At 36.3% G+C, this 19,044-nt stretch overlaps 1 protein-coding gene across 1 annotated transcript in view; it reads right to left on the bottom strand.

Moving 5' to 3' along the window:
* LOC110449543 (protein Fe65 homolog) overlaps positions 1-19,044 on the bottom strand; it is a 159,995-nt gene that overhangs the window by 124,214 nt on the left and 16,737 nt on the right. Inside the window, exons 2-3 of the mRNA XM_021496490.1 lie at positions 16,474-16,597; positions 3,402-3,536 (exon numbers count right to left, since the gene is read on the bottom strand). Coding sequence (XP_021352165.1) covers positions 3,402-3,423 — 22 coding nt within the window. The 5' untranslated portion in view covers positions 3,424-3,536; positions 16,474-16,597. The remainder of the gene's footprint in view (positions 1-3,401; positions 3,537-16,473; positions 16,598-19,044) is intronic.

The raw sequence follows: 19,044 nt of genomic DNA, 5'->3' as shown, positions 1-19,044 counted from the left end.
ATGTAACCGATTTACATTCATACCAGCATGAAAATTAAAAAAAACGCTGTTCAATCCATATATTTACATTTTACTATAGAATAATTGTTTAATTTTATTTATTAGTTCTTAAATTATTTATTTATTTACTGCGTTTTCACGTTTTGTATATGCGTCGTCCTTTAAACGATATTGGTGGAATAGCTCTATTTAACTAAAATTGGCACCAATAATTAACCGTCGTCATTTGAGTGTTTGACACAGGAGCATTCTCCATGTTATCCGAAGTGAAGCGACAAGACTCTCATTGAACAAGGTTAATCTTTGACTTCATAAGTAAACCACTTGTTATGTCACGAGAGTTTTCCTTTCATACTCAAATGAAATGCATTTCTGCTGGTAATGTTCATATAGTGGGTTGCAGCGCAAATGTAAATACACAACTATCATTTGAACAAATTTGTAATTTCTCTATGTAAACAAATTCTCTTTTGTATAAAAAAAAACAACATCGAAAGTTCAGTCAGCAGACTTGTAGAAGATGATGTGTGATTTTTAAATAGGAAAGCGAGACTGAAAAGTTGAAGCTGTTACCGATATCTGCCAAGTAAAACCTGATTATACGCTGTGCGTATGAATTCCTACGAGACTCGGATACATACATACTGTTAAACCTGTCATAATGTACACCAGAAAATACATGTCTGATGGAAAACAAAGCTTCGTGATAAAACACGCTCATGTTTAACGGCAGATATAATGTCTTTGTACATCTACCAAATGATAGTGCCAAACAATTTTGAGACCAGTGATAAAAACTGTACAATAAAATACCTCTTCCAAATCAGAACCAAAAAAAATCAATTATTCCTACCATTAGAGTATCTATATCAAAGGCTTATTTCACAAGGAAATTTTGCTTTAACTCGACTGCATTCACCCCTGAAAACACATTTTAACTCTTCCAATTCATAGGTTGGAATAGTTCATTATGAAATTTCAGGAGTGAATGAGTTAATCCACTTCTGTCAGAAAGTGTTCAGCATAATACTTCAATGACTTTCAAATGATCATATACTTGAAACGAGATAGCATTTCTAGACTTCAAAGACTTTCTCAAGGTTTTTTTGAAGATACCGTGGTACAAAAATATTGATCTCATCCATTTTCAAAACCCTGTAGACACTTAATAATAATAATAACAATTTGAGGTTCTGATATACCGCTTTATTACATCCTAGTTTGTAGGTCGTCTCAAAGCGGTTCACAAATGATTATCCGTGGTTATATCATATAGGGCCTTTTCAATCAGCCAACATCTTTCTCAACTCCCTCCGGAGCAAACAGCCAAGTGCTGCCATTTCGGTGCTCACAGCTAGCATTCAACAATTCTAGCACTGCCCAACCACTTACTTATTTACAGCTGAGTAGACTGGAACAAGCTAAGTAAAGTATCTTGCTCAAAGATACAACACGGTGCCATGACGTAATTCGAACCCACAACCCTTTGGTCAACTCAACTCAGAAATGTTTGACTTCTTTGCATAATCATATGCATTAATTCAGTTACAACATTTTCCAGGACTGCTACTTGTATAGATTAGCCTCGTTCAGGATCAGGACAATCTAGAATAATAAAAAGCTGACACCACAGTTTGGTTTGTTTGTGTTTTATGTCCTATTAACAGCTATATATGGTCATGCATTTAACGACTTGCCAGGTTTTGGTGGTGGAGGAAAGCCGGAGTACCACAAAACATGTAACATAGTGTAACTTCTATATGTACAAACAATTTTCTGTTCCTCATGAGAACATTGATATAAGATATCTAGATTGAAGTACATGATAGTGCTAATTTAAAGATAGCCATGCAAATCATGTTTCTCAACATAAACCTAGGTCACATACAAAATTTGAGACCTGAAATGTATTGTTTCTACAGTCTGCGTAACAAACCAGCAAGTCCCCTAGGATTTGTCCTCACTTACCGACAGAAATCAATAACAGATATCGCAAAAGGAAATAATAGTTTTACCAGCTGTCTTCTGAAATTTAAAATGCATATTTACACTTTCAGATGCATACAAATCTACATGAGTCGAACTATTTGGCCGAACAAACGCTGTTACCAAGGCAATCTCTCCGACACATTTTGTGTGCCAAGTTTTGTACCGTAATTATCTGCAAGTCTAAGCACAGGAAATTGAAGAATGAGTTACTTCCTTCGGTAGGTCTGGGTATTAGGCAAAGCGGATCATTTAAGTAATCTGATAACATCATGTTGAAGTCCTACATTCACCCATCTGGATGATTTTCTTTCGGATAATGTCGGCTAATTCGCATCTTTACTTAGAGATCGCAACAGTTTAATGGGATTTTTTTTATCATTCTTAATACCTTATAGAACCTTATAGAACAGTATCTAGCCTAGAATTAGAGAGAAAAAAAGACATTTCTTACATCCAGAAAGAAATCACATCTTTCGAACCAAAATAATAGAAGAAATAATTGGTCGCTGAAACATTTGTGTCATAAGATAGTGACAATCTTTCCAGTAAGTTGGTCTTTAAGTAGTCTATAAATGAGGATGACACCATATCAGACACAATCAAGTTGTGAGTCTCCCAAACACTGGTGTCTCGATATAAAAGCGTGGCCCTTCTTTCTAGACAGTACAGCCAAGCTCCCTCACAAAGTTGATGCATCAAATTTAGTATTTCAAGAAGTAATACATCATGTTACCAGCACGGGGTAGTTACAATATGAAGGCAGTTGGGATGGTTTCCAAACATATTAATATATAAACCAACTTTATGAACTAACCAAATTGCAGTTGCATTCATGGCACTATGAATGCAAGTAGTGTTCCATGATTTGGTAATGCCATCATTTTCATATTTGCCAATATGACGTTACAGATGATAGTCTGCTCTAAATAACGCCAGCTTTGAATCAGTTAAGTGACTAAGATTGTTAGAACGCTGTTCTGTCAATATTGTTTCATTGACCTCAGCCATGTACCACAAAATAAAGAAATATTTTGTGAACTGTTTGCATAAAATGGCCCACAGCTATTATTTAGAATGTAAATACATTATAAGGATTTAACAGATTTTTTTTTTTAATTCATTCACCCCTAAATACACATTTGAACTCTTCCAATTCAAAGGTTGGAATAGTTCATTACAAAATTTTTGGGGTGAAAGAGTAAACAGTCATGCCATTATGAACACAAATTAATTAAATACATAATCAATAAATAATATGCTGACTTTGCCAAATATGTATGAATTAAGTTTAGCATTTTCATGACTACATTACAGAAACCTCTGTTTTATCCCGACACAACGTTTTGAGTCAGTCACTGACTGCTATGGCTAGACATCTCTGAAATCAAATTATGTAAGAAAATGTTACTCACTGTTTTGAGGAGAGGTGGCCATGACTGTAACTGGTGGGTGTGTCACTGGGGGTTAATTGGCAGTGAGTGGGCGTGGCACGGGGTCCGGGTTCAGTGCTGTACCTGGAGGTAGTCAAGCATCTTACTCTGGTCCGGCTGTCAAACAGAGTAAACAGACACTGTCAGCTACAATACACCAGATTATTAGCATATGTAAATATCTAGAAAAGCAAAACGCATTTGAAATAGATCTAAACTGGAAACCACATGGACCAACATTTTCATCCAAAAGAAGCTGGCTATATGGTTTTCTCTAATGGGGAAAAAAACATTCTGAAACCACATGGACCAAAATTTTCATCCGACAGAAGCTGGCTTTATGGTTTTCTCTAATGGGGAAAAAAACATTATGAAACCAAATGGACCAAAATTTTCATCCGACAGAAGCTGGCTTTATGGTTTTCTCTAATGGGGGAAAAAAACATTCTGAAACCAAATGGACCAAAATTTTCATCCGACAGAAGCTGGCTTTATGGTTTTCTCTAATAGGGAAAAAAACATTCTGAAACCACATGGACCAAAATTTTCATCCAAAAGAAGCTGGCTATGGAATTTTCTAAAGAGAAAAAAAAGCATTCTAATTGTCAATTTCCACAGTCTTTTATTTCCTCTTAAAGCCCTTTTTCACATTAATGTTGAGACTGATCCTTTTTTCTACATGTGTGGGCTGATGTCCATTCTTGAGACATTTCATACCCTCTTCCATTTTCCCTTTCATTTTCACTTATTAGATGGTGTTCAAAAGTATTCCACAGAGTTATCTGCAGGTCTATACGATGGGTTACTCAGTTTGAACAAATGAAACCGACAAGAATGTTTAAACTCCATTAAGTAATGGGAATGATTTATGATCAAATATGATCAGGTGACATACTTTTTTTTTTATCAATGATAAAATACTAATAATCAGTTATCACAGTAACATACATTCCAAGGACGCTAGAGTAGATGTCTGCTGGGAGCCATTTATATACCAAAATTGCTCGCCAAATTTTCTCATTTTAAAGTCACCTGTTTCAAATATCAAATGGTAGCTGTAGTTTGTATCAGTCACTATTTTTATACTATAGTTTTAGTCTTTCTTTGATAGAGATATCAATTATTACAAACTGTAGCATCTTATATTCTTCAACAGAAGGCACATGTATTTTCACAAAGACCAACAAGTAATCAATAACTGGTGGGGCATGGAAGCACTGCAATGAAAGTGAAAGTTGCAAAATTTACAGTTGTATCATATTACTATTTTATGGACAGAAGTTTCATTGTTGAAAGGTTTCACTACCCTTACATTAATACTGCCATATATAATTGATTACAACAATCAATGGTCTCAATTTCACCCAACCATCCTTTATAACCAATATTAGTGCCATAACATTCCCTTGAACATCAATATAACTCGTAATAGAAATAGCAATCACTCTATCATCATCATAATTGAGAATTTCAATGACACTACTGGTAACTTAAGAAGAGTTTTTCCTTATTGTTCATATTTTTTTAAGTCATTTTTATATATTTGACATTCTCCCTTTTTTGACAAATGTATGTGGGATTTCATATCCAGGGTAAAACAATTTAGTGTACAAATTTAAGGAGATTTTGTCCACATGTTCACAACACATGTAACACAGAAAATCCTATGTGTAGTCAGCAGTCCTGTCTCTCCACACCTAGATGTTACCAAAGTGAATTTAACCCTTTCACCACTGTAGACCATAATGGACTCATCCAGATCAATGTATGGTAGAGTCTACTAAAGTTACGGAGGGTGAAAGGGTTAATCTTATCAGCATATTGGGGATCCAATATGGCATGTAACAACCCACATTTGCTGATGCATATAGAGAGAGTGAGTGAGATTGATGGGAGAAGGTTAATTTTTGGAACATATGGTGTGATGATTCTCCTTTTAAAACCTTTTACTTACCGGTAAGCAAAGTAAAAAGTAATTCTACAGCAAATTTTCATTTTTTTACTTTAAAACTCAAATATTTATAGTGTAAAAATGTTTGCATCATCTGAGTTGCTGCAATAGATATTTTAATTAGCCAATCAACAACAATATATATCCTATATTTAACTCATGATTCACCCCTGAAGACACATTTGAACTCTTCCAATTCAAAGTTCGGAATAGTTCATTATGAAATTTCAGGGGTGAATGAGTTAAATGTGTACCAATAGACAGGTACACACTCAAATACATATATTTGTGTCTCAATACATACACATTTATTTCAATATTGTGACTATACATGGGGGTTCTTAGCAGTTTAGAGTCCAGACATCAGTCATTTGACCCTTTGCTTGACAAAGGAAACATATACCTTTTCGAAAGCTCAAAAAGTATTAAGTTTTTAATTACTGTTTGTATTTAATACAAACTTAGCAATTACTATTCACACCAAACTGATGAATCTGATTCCGTAATATAAGATATTTCAGTGTGTCAATAGGTATTTAAGTGTACCAAAATATATTTCACAGTATCAATACATATTTTGATTTGTCGATAAATAAATATATCTATGATGTGTGTACATGTACAACACTAATTATTCGGCCTGTGTACCAATGTATATTTCAATGTGTCAATAATTAAATACCTAGATATTTTAGATGGAGTCAATTCAAACTCCTGTACATCAATGGATATATGTTTCAGTAATTGTCTGTGTATATTTCAATGTGTCAATACATCTGTCAGTGTATCCATACAGCTTGTCAATTGCGTATTTCATTGTGTCAGTGAACCGTTATATTTCTATGTCAATATAAATTTCAGTTTTGTTTCAACACATATTTCATTGTGTCAGTGATACTGATATATTTCTATGCCAATATAGATTATACATATTTCTTTGTCCATCAGCACATATATTATCATGATTTGTGGTATTGATCTATAATAAGTGAAAGTAAAATGAGCAGAAATGTCAACAATAAAAAAGCATTTAAATTTCCGAATCTAGTCTAATGATTTGAACCACAGTTAACTCTTTCACCCTTGAAGACACATTTGAACTCTTCCAATGCAAAGGTTGGAATAGTTCATTATGACATTTCAGGGGTGAATGAGTTAAAATACAATCTAGTGTTTAACATTACATATTTTAAATCAAAACGTAAAACCTACCTTTGACTTACCTACCTAATCAAGACATATACTACACATGTACCAATACATGGAAAACAAATATATCACATGTTTCCTTATTATGTCGAACTTTGACCTTTTTCCAGACTTAAAATACCCATACCTGATAAGATAAACCATGGCCACATGACCATATAAGATATATGGTATTATAGAAACCCAAACCATCCTAATCTCTGGTACTACAAGTTATTATCCTTTAATCCCTGACAGCGATTGTAACCATGCAATTCCTTAACAGATTAATTACAGCATTATGTAATATAGCTGACTCTTCAACCATCTTGTCTGGGGTAAAATTCAAGACTGTTTTCCAAAGAAAGGCCATCATACAACAGCCTCATTTTAATTAACTCATCCACCCCTGACATTTCATGATGAACTATTCCAACCTTTGAATTGGAAGAGTTCAAATGTGTCTTCAGGGGTGAATTCGAATGAGTTAACACACACTTCTAGCCCACCATAATGCTGAACTGTAATAAACTAAAAGTTCTCTGGGCAATAGAGCTGCACCTTAATCAAACCACACTTCTGGGCCATTGAGTCTCACTTTGACGAACACTAGCTTCTCTGCCATACAGCCTCACCCTGCCGAGGTCACAAGTACACTCTGGTGTACATATATACAATCAATACTTGATCAATTCCAATAAATAAATCTGCCAAACCACTCCTTTCCATTATTCTACATAACAGACAAGGAAATCAAAGGGTTAATGATGAAGGAATACCATGTATACTCATAACTGACTCCAGATCAATAGGGACGAACCTTCCCGTAAAGGAAAGCATTAGGGGACAGGTCTAAAACAAAGCTCGCTTAATGGAACAGCAGCATTTCTCATTGCCAATGCATTCATTACAAGTTGTCGTTTTGCAGGCAGAGCTGTTTTGATATTTGAAAGAAAGAGGAAATTATGCTTAGCCAAAATATGTAAACAACATTAATAGACCAAAGGAACTGCAGCGGCCAGGTGGTTAAGGTTTCTGACATTCTGATACCACTAGACCTCCACCACTGGGTCACGGGTTCAAGACCTATGTGGGGCAGTCGCCAGGTATTGGCCGTTGGTCGGTGGTTTTTTCTCTGGGAACTCCAGCTTTCCCCCACCATCAAAACTGGCACGTCCTTAAATGACCATATCTGTTAATAGGTTGTAAAATACAAACAAGAGGCCCAGAGGGCCTGTATCGCTCACCTGAATATGTTGAAATAATTGGTATGAAGTAAAGATATATCACTCCATGGTAGGTGCTGTAAGTACATATGAAATTTCAGAAAGATCCCTCCAGTACTTGAGATAAAGCCAGAACAAATTTCAAACAGAGCCTCACCCCTATGCCCCTAGGGGGGTCATACCCACCATTTATACAAAATTGGTTCCCCTTCACCAAAGGATGCTTCATACCAAATTTGGACAAAATCCTGTCATTCTTAAAGTAGTAGAAGGATTTTGAAGAATTTGCTATGTTTCCCCTATTGGGCCCCTCCCTTCTGCCCCAAGAAGGGTCACACTCACTGTTTATACGAAATTGAGTCCCTTTTGCCCTAGAATGCTCCAGACTAAATTAGGATAAAATTCCTTAATCGCCATGGTAGAAGAAGGATTTTAAAGGTTTTACCTCTATTTCCCTTATTGGGACCCACCCCTCTGCCCCCAGTGGAGCCACACCCATCATTTATACAAAATTGAGACCCCTTGGCCTAAGGATGCTCCAGACCAAATTTAGTCAAAATCTACTTGACCGATCAGGACTAGTTGCATTTTAAAGGAAAAGTTGACGGACGGACGACAGACGACGGATGCTGCGGTATGGCATAAGCTGACCATGGTCCTTTGAAACCAAACCAATGAATGTTTTGAATTCGTGTGATCCAAATAAAGGACTTCAGGTGCTCCAAGGCTTTCAAGTCTTTCAAGGAAGCAACCATATGCATTTTTCCATTCTAGAATATATACACAGAAGAGAACCATGAATCTGAATATTGCGGGACAACTACTAGTTAACTGATGTGTTCTTGCACCCCTGATATGTGATTTAAACATGATTTGTCTGTGTATTTAGTGTACATATGAAGAAGGTGTCTCCTAAGGACAGGGCCACTACAGGGTAGTTTAACTCATTCACCCCTAAAATTTCATAAAGAACTATTCCAACCAATGATTTGGAAGAGTTCAAATGTGTCCTCAGGGGTGAATGGGCTAAGGTGACATCTCCCTGAAATCTGCCAACAGTCACTAAGCAAGACACTCAACCAAGCCACTTTATTGTAACAACAGGCAGCTAACCAATCAAGGAGGCTAGAGAGACTGAGTGAAAATAAGGAGTAGGTACATATACAAGAAGGAAGGAATAGAAAAATACCCTAGGTGTTGAATAAACCCCAATGCTGCAGGGCATTCTTTGGTTTGTTTGTGTTTTATGTCAAATTAACAGCTATGGTCATTTAAGGACGTGCCAGGTTTTGGTGGTGGAGGAAAGCTGGAGTTCCAAGAGAAAAAACACCGACCAACGGCCAGTACCTGGCGACTGCCCCACGCAGGTCTCGAACCCGCAACCCAGTGGTGGAGGGCTAATGCATGGTAGCAGAATGTCAGACGCCTTAACCACTTGGACACCACGGCCCCTTATAGTAAGGGCTTATATCAGTGATGGTATTGTATCAGATAGTTAGGGGACTCATCTTTAAGTTGCCTAATATAATATAATGCAGTATGATCTGCAGGTCTCAAACTTTGTCCTTTATAAACCTGCACAGGTGAACTGAAGCGTGATCTGCTGGGCATCACTGAGAACTCACTCCACTGAACTCTTTGCATGAACGTTGGATCTCCCACTCCCCGTATGTTGAAGCGTGATCAGTTAGATATTAGATTATCAGTGACGTGTATAGTCAAGTCATACGTATGTGTATGGCCAAAGTGTAAGCTGTAGCTTCATTTGGTCGACTTATAATCCATGCAGGTCTTCATGTAATTACACTTGCCTGGTGTCACCATTTATGTCACAATTACCTGAACCATCCCCAAAAGTACATTGTAAATAACCACATGCTTTACGATCAACAGTACAGTTTGATCACATCATCTTCCGAAAATTCCTATTTTTTTTTATTTTTAAACAATTCCCATGATGTTTGTTTGTTTGTGTTTTACGTCTTAAAAGTCCTTTATATATAATTAATAGCTATGGTCATTTAAGAATGAGCCAGGTTTTGGTGGTAGAGGAAAACTGAAGTACCCGGAGGAAAACCTTACTTATGGCACGTACCTTGGGACTGCCTGGTGTAGGCCTCAAACCCACAACCCAGTGATGATGGAGAGCTAGCGATTGTACACCGTGTCAGACGCCTTTACCGATTGGCCAAGGCGGCCCCAGGCCAACTCCCATGAAGCTAAGCATCTCAAGATTAAGACATGCTTTTGTCTGCAGCATCAATTTCAGGCTCATTATACATCCTAATCACATGACTGTCACACGCTATTCTTCAGAACCTGTGGTTATACAGTCTCGTAGACAATGTGGAGATGTATCCATTATGCAACTGATATAAGTTTTTTACTATTTATGAAAAAAGTTTTGAATTTTCTGCTCTTTAATGTATTCCCATTAGGAATTATTGAAGAACATAACAGCAGTTCAGTAATAGAAAGTTTGGAGATGCAATATTCTAATGTACCATTCTCAATACAGCACAACTTATCAGATCTTCTTATTTTTAATGAGATAACTACCAGAGATAACATATCCCCCTGAAAATCCCCAGGGCAACAGTCGCTGTAGATACACAAATGACTTTCATTAGGAAAGGGATGCTTCTTGTGAAGTGTTAGATATTGCATCAACAGTTGAAATTGTTTCCTAAAAGGATTAAGGTTCTTAGATGATTTCATCTTTCAAGACTGAGTGACTTTGACCTTCGACAATCTACACCCAAAATGAAGGTGATTTCATCTCCTCTAGAGGGCACTTCCCAGATTGATCTTTGTGGAATCTTCAATATAAATATACATACAATTATGAAATTTATAAACAACCAGAACAATATAATACAGTTTAATAAATGCTATTTATTAACTGTATATGTATGCCATGTTATCATGACCAACATTGTTGTATATGTATTATAAATCAGCATACACATGTTTATACACATGACAGAAGAAATAAACAATACATAAATATATACATTTCATGATCATCTACATTTAAGGTTTGGGCTTGGGGGCTATATCATACTACACATATAAGCTATGGAAATCTCACGGATTACTGACGTTATCCTACCAGGAGTGAACTTTCACCCCTTGTCCCAGGATTACTGCCAATATATCCCCCCAGGAGCGAAACGGTCGCCCCTGGTTCCAACGGCTGGATGAGATTTCCCATTATCAAAAAACGGACCCCAATGAGAGTATATTTCTGACAATCCTGGATCCTGACATGATGAGTAGCTCATATACCTGGATCCCATAAGAGAATATCTGATCAGGAAATTCATGGGTCCGCATGATATCTAGATCTAATTTCTGGATATAGATCCCATGAGAGGATATTTCCTGAATCCTGGATCGGACACATGGGCCCCGTACGCGTTAGCCCATGTTATACCAATCCCATTAGAGGATTCATCATTGTTGGAAAATCCTGGATCTATAGGATACCTAATTATAACTTATAGGCACCTTATTATGTAGGGATAACTGTATATTAACATGGGGGCTGAATACAACAACATATGTGTTGTGTACCTCCCAAATTGAAGCTGTATACCTCTCGTATTGCGATATGTGTGCAGCTGAAAAGCCCCCATACAACAATTAGTTATTTCAACTTATATTAATCACTCTTGTTGGCCCGGATGTTAGCGTGTGAGGGGTCTTAATGTGGGTGGAAACCGGAGTACCCGAGAAAACCCACATGGTCGGGCAGGTGACCCCAACCTTTTCACGTCTGATTGGGGAATCAAACCCTGGCCGCGTTGGTGAAAGGCAAGTGCGCTATCCACTGAACCACCCGACCACCCTGAATAATGGAATCTAAGTTGTGAAATTAGCAGACTATGCCCAATAATTAATAGGTTTCTTCTTCCCTTGACCAAGCCTGAGATTCATGATATCATTTGTTCTAAGTTACGATCCGAACAAAAAAAAATCTACTTTTGGTAACAGCAAACATGACCTTTGACAAATCACATCCAAAACTTACGTGGGTCTTCCTAAATTTCCCTTTGGAAACCTAACGGTACATACAAAGTTTGAGTTATGGGAAACCCACGTACCATTTTCGAGCTTTGGAAAACCCAAATACAAATTATATGAGCTTTGGGAAACCCAAATACATGTACCAAGTTTGAGCTTTGGGAAACACATTATTATCGAAAGTATGAGCTTAGGGAAATCAATTTCTCTGAAATTAGCATTGAGACAAGAAATGTAAATGGAAGGCAATCCTGCATGATTGCCATAATAAAAAAATCCTCCAAATATTTGATGGATAAAAAGTAGCCCCAATACAAAGTATGAAGACAAAGAATAAATACATCCCAACTTTAACAATACAGTTTTGTTTGGTTTGGTTTTATACTGTGTAACGTCCTATCAACAGCTAAGGTCATTTAAGGATGTTTCTCCATGTGTGTTGTGTAAGCATGCATGGGTGTATCGGTATGTGTGCTGGAGACAGGGTATATTATTGTACTTGCTCCCTTGTGATAGCGCGGATCTGATGCCAACTTCATTGTGCTATCTCACTGAAATACCACTTGTGATAGCGCGGATCTGATGCCGACTTCATAGTGTTATCTCACTGAAATACCACTTGTAATAGCGCGGATCTGATGCCGACTTCATAGTGCAATCTTACTGAAATACCACTTGTGATAGCGCGGATCTGATGCCGACTTCATAGTGTTATCTCACTGAAATACCACTTGTGATAGAGCGGAACTGATGCCGACCTCATAGTGCAATCTCACTGAAATACCATGCCGAAAGCACCAAGCACAACATTCCGCCCGGTCACAACGGGGGAACCAGTTGTTGCCATTACCTTAAATGCTGAACGTTAAGCAGGGAATAACAACTACCATTTTTAAGGACTTTTTTAGGTATGACCAGGCCTGAGGAAAGAACCTATTGCCCTCCTCACCTGGGAGAACGCTCACCATTAGAGCCAAAAGTGAGGTGTTGCAATACAGTATTTGGGTCTACTGCATTGGTGTATGTATATTCTACACATTGTCAATGCCAACCTTTAGGATTACGAGGATATTTCAACTGGCTAATGTGTTATGAGTCACAGAATATCGTCCCACCCTCTCCTCCTTACAATTTTTGTTCATCCTCTGAACAGTTAAGTACCTACAAGGTGTTTACTTGTAATTAAGAAGACTTAAAGTACAGCAAGCCTAAGAAGGCCACCAACCTATAGCTAATCATTCCTGATCCTCTGCAACCTAATTGGTTTTGTACTGTTGTAGACAGAAGTCACATTTCCCAGAGAAATCAACTGGCACTCTTACCTTTTCGACATGTCCACATTTGACATATAAAGAACATGCTTGTGGAGTAAACGCTATAGTGATGTCTCCAGATAAATACCAAATACCAGATGAAGCCAACTTACTGGAATGATACCACAGATATGTATACCAGGCAGACTTGGGAACGCTATTTTTTTCACTTGGGAAGGTGGGTTTTTTTCACAATGCAGAATCAAACTTAATTTCCAAAAATAGAGCATATATTTTCACGCGGCTTATTACCAAATACATAAATGACTAAGAATTTTTTGAGCATGAAGGACTATTAGTCATCCATATGCATACATGCCAGATCTCATGGCGTGAGACAAAATCTCATGGATTTTCTCCTCCGATAAAGTCTCACGGCGTGGGACATGAATTTACGGAAAGTCCTCAAAACCTCACGGTTTTTAATGATCGATCGGTGAACCATGTTCCTGTTGTTGTTTACTCAAAGTTTTACGAGATTCCACAATGTTTTCAGTGATAAATTGCGAGAGCTCTTTAGCTGGTGTCAGTGAAATTGTGAGTGTATTTCGGTGTCTTTTACAATAAGTAATCTATTTGAACAATAGAAATAAATTCATATTATATATTAAGTTTGATCGTTTCCTAATATTGCCATATAATTCTGTGATACTACAGAATGCCAGCTGACTCTTTTAGTCTTAGCCACTGCGCGATGATGTCAGCTTCAGCATCAAAATTTTACCGTAAGCTATTACCTTATGTTTCAATAGAATTAGCTCAATATATGTTTTCTCAATAGAATTAGCTCAATATATGTTTTCTGTCATGTTTGTAATGTTAGTTCATTGCTAGACACTTTGATAAATACGATGCCCTGCTACATGTTACTTTATGAGATCACTACGAAAGTATAGAGAACGGCCGGTCAGGGACATGTCAAAGAAGATGGAAAAAGTCTTTGATCTGAATGCTGAAACATTGAATTTAAAAATTCAAATACCAGAACAAAGTTTGCTTTTCTTTCACAGCTGATTATTTCTGTCTTCTTGTTAAATGAATGTTTCCAGATTCTATAACAATGCCCAGAAGTTCAAATGTAAATGAACAAAGACAACTGTTATCCTTATAAACTCATCAAAAGCCACAGTTCAAAGTTAATGTCTCCTGACTTGAACATCAGTAGTACTGTGGCTGCTGTGAATAATGACTTGTCCAACTTAATTTTGATTATAAAGTAAAATTTGCTTCTGCAGTATATCTCACTTAAGTATGTGATATTTTCTTTTGTAAACTTTGTGTTACTAAATATAATTATAATCATTTTATAAAAGACTCCTCTACAGTAAAAACAAGGTTCCTTGCTTAATAATTTTGTACTTTATTTCATTGATTTAGTTAAAAAAAAAAAAAAAAAATGTCGTGAAAAAAGCCGCGAATAAAGTCTCCCTTATTTTAACCTCAATTCCACTTAAAAAATTGTAAAATTCACAGATACACCTGTATTATACCTGTACACATCAAGTGATACAGGTGTATACAGGTAATTATATCACTATTACACATGTATCACATGTCTACAGGTATAATACAGGTGTATACATGTCTATACAGGTATAATACAGGTGTATGGTATAATACAGGTGTATACATGTCTACAGGTATAATTCAGGTGTTTACATGTCTACAGGTATAATACAGGTGTATACATGTCTACAGGTATAATTCAGGTGTATACATGTCTACATGTATAATACAGGTGCATACATGTATATAGGTATAATACAGGTGTATACATGTCTACAGGTATAATACAGGTATATACATGTCTTCAGGTTTAATTCAGGTGTATACATGTCTATAGGTATAATACAGGTGTATACATGTCTACAGGTATAATACAGGTGTATACATGTCCACAGGTTTAATACAGGTGTATACATGTCTACATGTATAATACAGGTATATACATGTCTACATGTATAATACAGGTGTATACATGTCTATACAGGTATAATACAGGTGTATACATGTCTACAGGTATAATTCAGGTGTATACATTCTATACAGGTATAATACAGGTGTATACATGTCTACAGGTGTAATACAGGTATATACATGTCTACAGGTGTATACATGTCTACAGGCATAATACAAGTGTATACATGTCTACAGGTATAATACTGGTATATACATGTCTACAGGTATAATACAGGGGTATACATGTATACAGGTATAATACAGGTGTATACATGCCTACAGGTATAATTCAGGTGTATACATTCTATACAGGTATAACACAGGTGTATACATGTCTGCAGGTATAATACAGGTGTATACATGTCTGCAGGCATAATACAGGTGTATACATGTCTACAGGGATAATTCAGTTGTTTACATGTCTACAGGTATAAGACAGGTGTATACATGTCTACAGGTATAATTCAGGTGTATACATGTCTACAGGTATAATACTGGTATATACATGTCTACAGGTATAATACAGGTATATACATGTCTTCAGGTTTAATTCAGGTGTATACATGTCTACAGATATAATACAGGTGTATACATGTCTACATGTATAATACAGGTGCATACATGTATATAGGTATAATACAGGTGTATACATGTCTGCAGGTATAATACAGGTGTATACATGTCCACAGGTTTAATACAGGTGTATACATGTCTACATGTATAATACAGGTGCATACATGTATATAGGTATAATACAGGTGTATACATGTCTAGAGGTATAATTCAGGTGTTTACATGTCTACAGGTATAATTCAGGTGTTTACATGTCTACAGGTATAATTCAGGTGTATACATGTCTACAGGTATAATTCAGGTGTATACATGTCTACATGTATAATACAGGTGCATACATGTATATAGGTATAATACAGGTGTATACATGTCTAGAGGTATAATTCAGGTGTTTACATGTCTACAGGTATAATTCAGGTGTTTACATGTCTACAGGTATAATTCAGGTGTTTACATGTCTACAGGTATAATACAGGTGTATCCATGTCTACAGGTATAATACAGGTGTACACACGTCTACAGGTATAATACAGGTGTATACCCGTCTACAGGTATAATACAGGTGTATACCCGTCTACAGGTATAATACAGGTGTATACACGTCTACAGGTATAATACAGGTGTATACCCGTCTACAGGTATAATACAGGTGTATACATGTCTACAGGTATAATACAGGTGTATACATGTGATATCACCTTAACACATTGATCAGATTTTGTTTTGGAACATGTGTGCTAATGTATGTACTACAACTATATGAAGATGAAGGTGAAATGGACAGATTATATAGAATATTGTACATGGAACAAACTTACCTTAAACAATATTTATAATCTGTGATATTAGCCAAGCAATAGTCTATCCAAGATGGCTGCCTGTGACTGATGTCGTCTGCTGGTCAGTGTAATCACGAATCAATAGTCCACAGGTCCTTCTTATCTGAAATCAAGAGAAGACGGTAAGAACACCTTATTAGGTTGTGTTTGATATCTAATTGTTCAGACATCAACACAGAGAGACAATTTGGCTAAACTTTAACTAAGACAAATTGATCAATTTCAGAGTGTGGTCCTCGAAGATGTTCAATGACATGTCACAGCGTAGACAATACGATCTGGACCTCGTACGTGTAGCCTGAAGTTTCCTAAATAAATTCTCTATAGCATATTGCTGTGCGAGTCTACACAGAAATGAGGCTGTCACATGCAATAACATTTACAGTGATATATATATCTACACTACCCGCGTGAGTACCTGAATTTGAGACAAGAATTTATTTTCACTTCTGTCGTGACAAGACGACAATTAACTATAATCTCAGACAATGCAGATACATATACACAGGCAAATTTTATAAAAGTGCAGAAAAAAATCATAAAACCATTATTTAGCATGCATCGATTTGCATATTTTTGAGACACATGTGCAAGTATTTGTTTTTCCAGTACTCAGTATTGGCTTAATTTGCCTATCATATGGTTGTATGGTAGGAAGCATCAAACATTATATTTCTATGATTTCACATACCTGCAATTTGCTTTGTTGTTCTGAAATTAATCAATTTCTGAGAGATCAAGGTCCTTGAAAATATGTTCAAGGATTTCAGATAAGGATAGATGCTACTTAACCCTTTCACCGCTATGTAACTTCAGTAGACTCTGCCATGCATTGATTTGGATGAGTCCATTATGGTCTACAGTGGTGAAAGGGTTAACACATCACACCTGTAATAAGCTTCCTTACATGTTATAACTGATTCATCTCGGAGTTACATACCTCCTTTAAGGTTTTACACTATGTAACACATTATACCTGTGATTTGTTTTAAGAGTTATCTCCCTTAAGGTTTTATACTATTGGCCTGTTCGTTTATGTGGAACAACCGGTTTGTCCATTTTTAAATTAACAATTTCAAATGTAAATCCTGGTGGAACTTCAAATGTGTATGCAGGCTTTTCAAGGCTTTGTCAAGGCTCGCCTGTATGTAAGCAACTTCAGATTACTAGGTCCGACCTTATTTAATAAACAAACAACTGTGCTCCGACCGGTTCAACCAAAAACGGCCTATGTTACACATTTTACCTGTGATTTGTGTTAAGGTAATCTCCATTATGGTTTTACACTATGTAACACATTATAACTAGGATTTGTCTTAAGAGTTATCTCCCTTAAGGTTTTACACTATGTAACACATTATAACTGTGATTTGTCTTAAGAGTTATCGCCCTTAAGGTTTTACACTATGTAACACATTATATCTGTGATTTGTTTTAAGAGTTATCACCCTTAAGGTTATATACAATGGGCCTGTTTGTTTATGTGGAACAACCGGTTTGTCTGCTTTTAAATGTAACAATTTCAAATGTAAATCCTGGTAGACCTGCAAATGTTTATGCAGGCTTTGAAAGGCTTTGTCAAGGCTCGCCTGTATAAAAGCAACTTCAGATTACTAGGTCCGACCTTATTTAATAAACAAACAACTGTGGTCCGACCTGTTCAAACGTTTCACCAAAAACGGCCTAGCTATGTTACACATTTTACCTGTGATTTGTGTTAGGTAATCTCCCCTAAGGTTTTTCACTGTGTTACACATTATACCTGTGATTTGTTTTAAGAGTTATCTCCCTTAAGGTTTTACACTATGTAACACATTATACCTGTGATTTGTCTTAAGAGTTATCTCCCTTAAGGTTTTACACTATTATGTAACACTTATATCTGTGATTTGTCTTAAGAGTTATCTCCCTTTAGGTTTTACACACTCTAACACATCTGATCAGGCTCAAATAATACATCCACAACTAAGAACCAAGAAAAACCTACTAAGGCAATTTGAGGAAAAATTTGTCATATAATGTATCCAAACTGTCAGAATCTAAGATTGCAGCATCAGCTTGTCATCATTTTTGTGGTATAAGGACAAAGGGAAATTGACTTATGAATTTGAGAAAGAATTATCAATTATTTACTGAGAAATAGCAATAACAAATTTGTACTGTCAGTATTCTGAGATGGCTGTCTGACAGTCTACTTCTTTTCCCTGATAAAACATGCAAAACTAACTAAGGAACAAGGGGAACATACATGTACATTTCAGAAAGATCTAGCTTTGACAGGTAATTGTTCAGAAACAGCAATATCAAGTTTGAACCAACATTATAAATCCAAACTGGTCACTTTTGGATTGGGACATAATTAAGGACTTAATCCCTAAAGTTTTTTTTCAGTAACAGTTACCTTGACCTTAAAAACAGTTTAAATCCTTATTATATATCTACATATCACAGTGTATCACCATATTAAATTTCAGAAAAATCAGTCGTTTGGATTCTTTGATAATTGCAGGTAAAAAAGTGTGGACGGACAGACAGATGGAAACCTTGATT

This window comes from Mizuhopecten yessoensis, unplaced genomic scaffold (assembly GCF_002113885.1).
Source record: "Mizuhopecten yessoensis strain PY_sf001 unplaced genomic scaffold, ASM211388v2 scaffold4631, whole genome shotgun sequence".
Taxonomy (NCBI): domain Eukaryota; kingdom Metazoa; phylum Mollusca; class Bivalvia; order Pectinida; family Pectinidae; genus Mizuhopecten; species Mizuhopecten yessoensis.
Note: the sequence above shows the minus strand (reverse complement) of the source record. Positions and strands in the feature narration are given on the sequence as shown.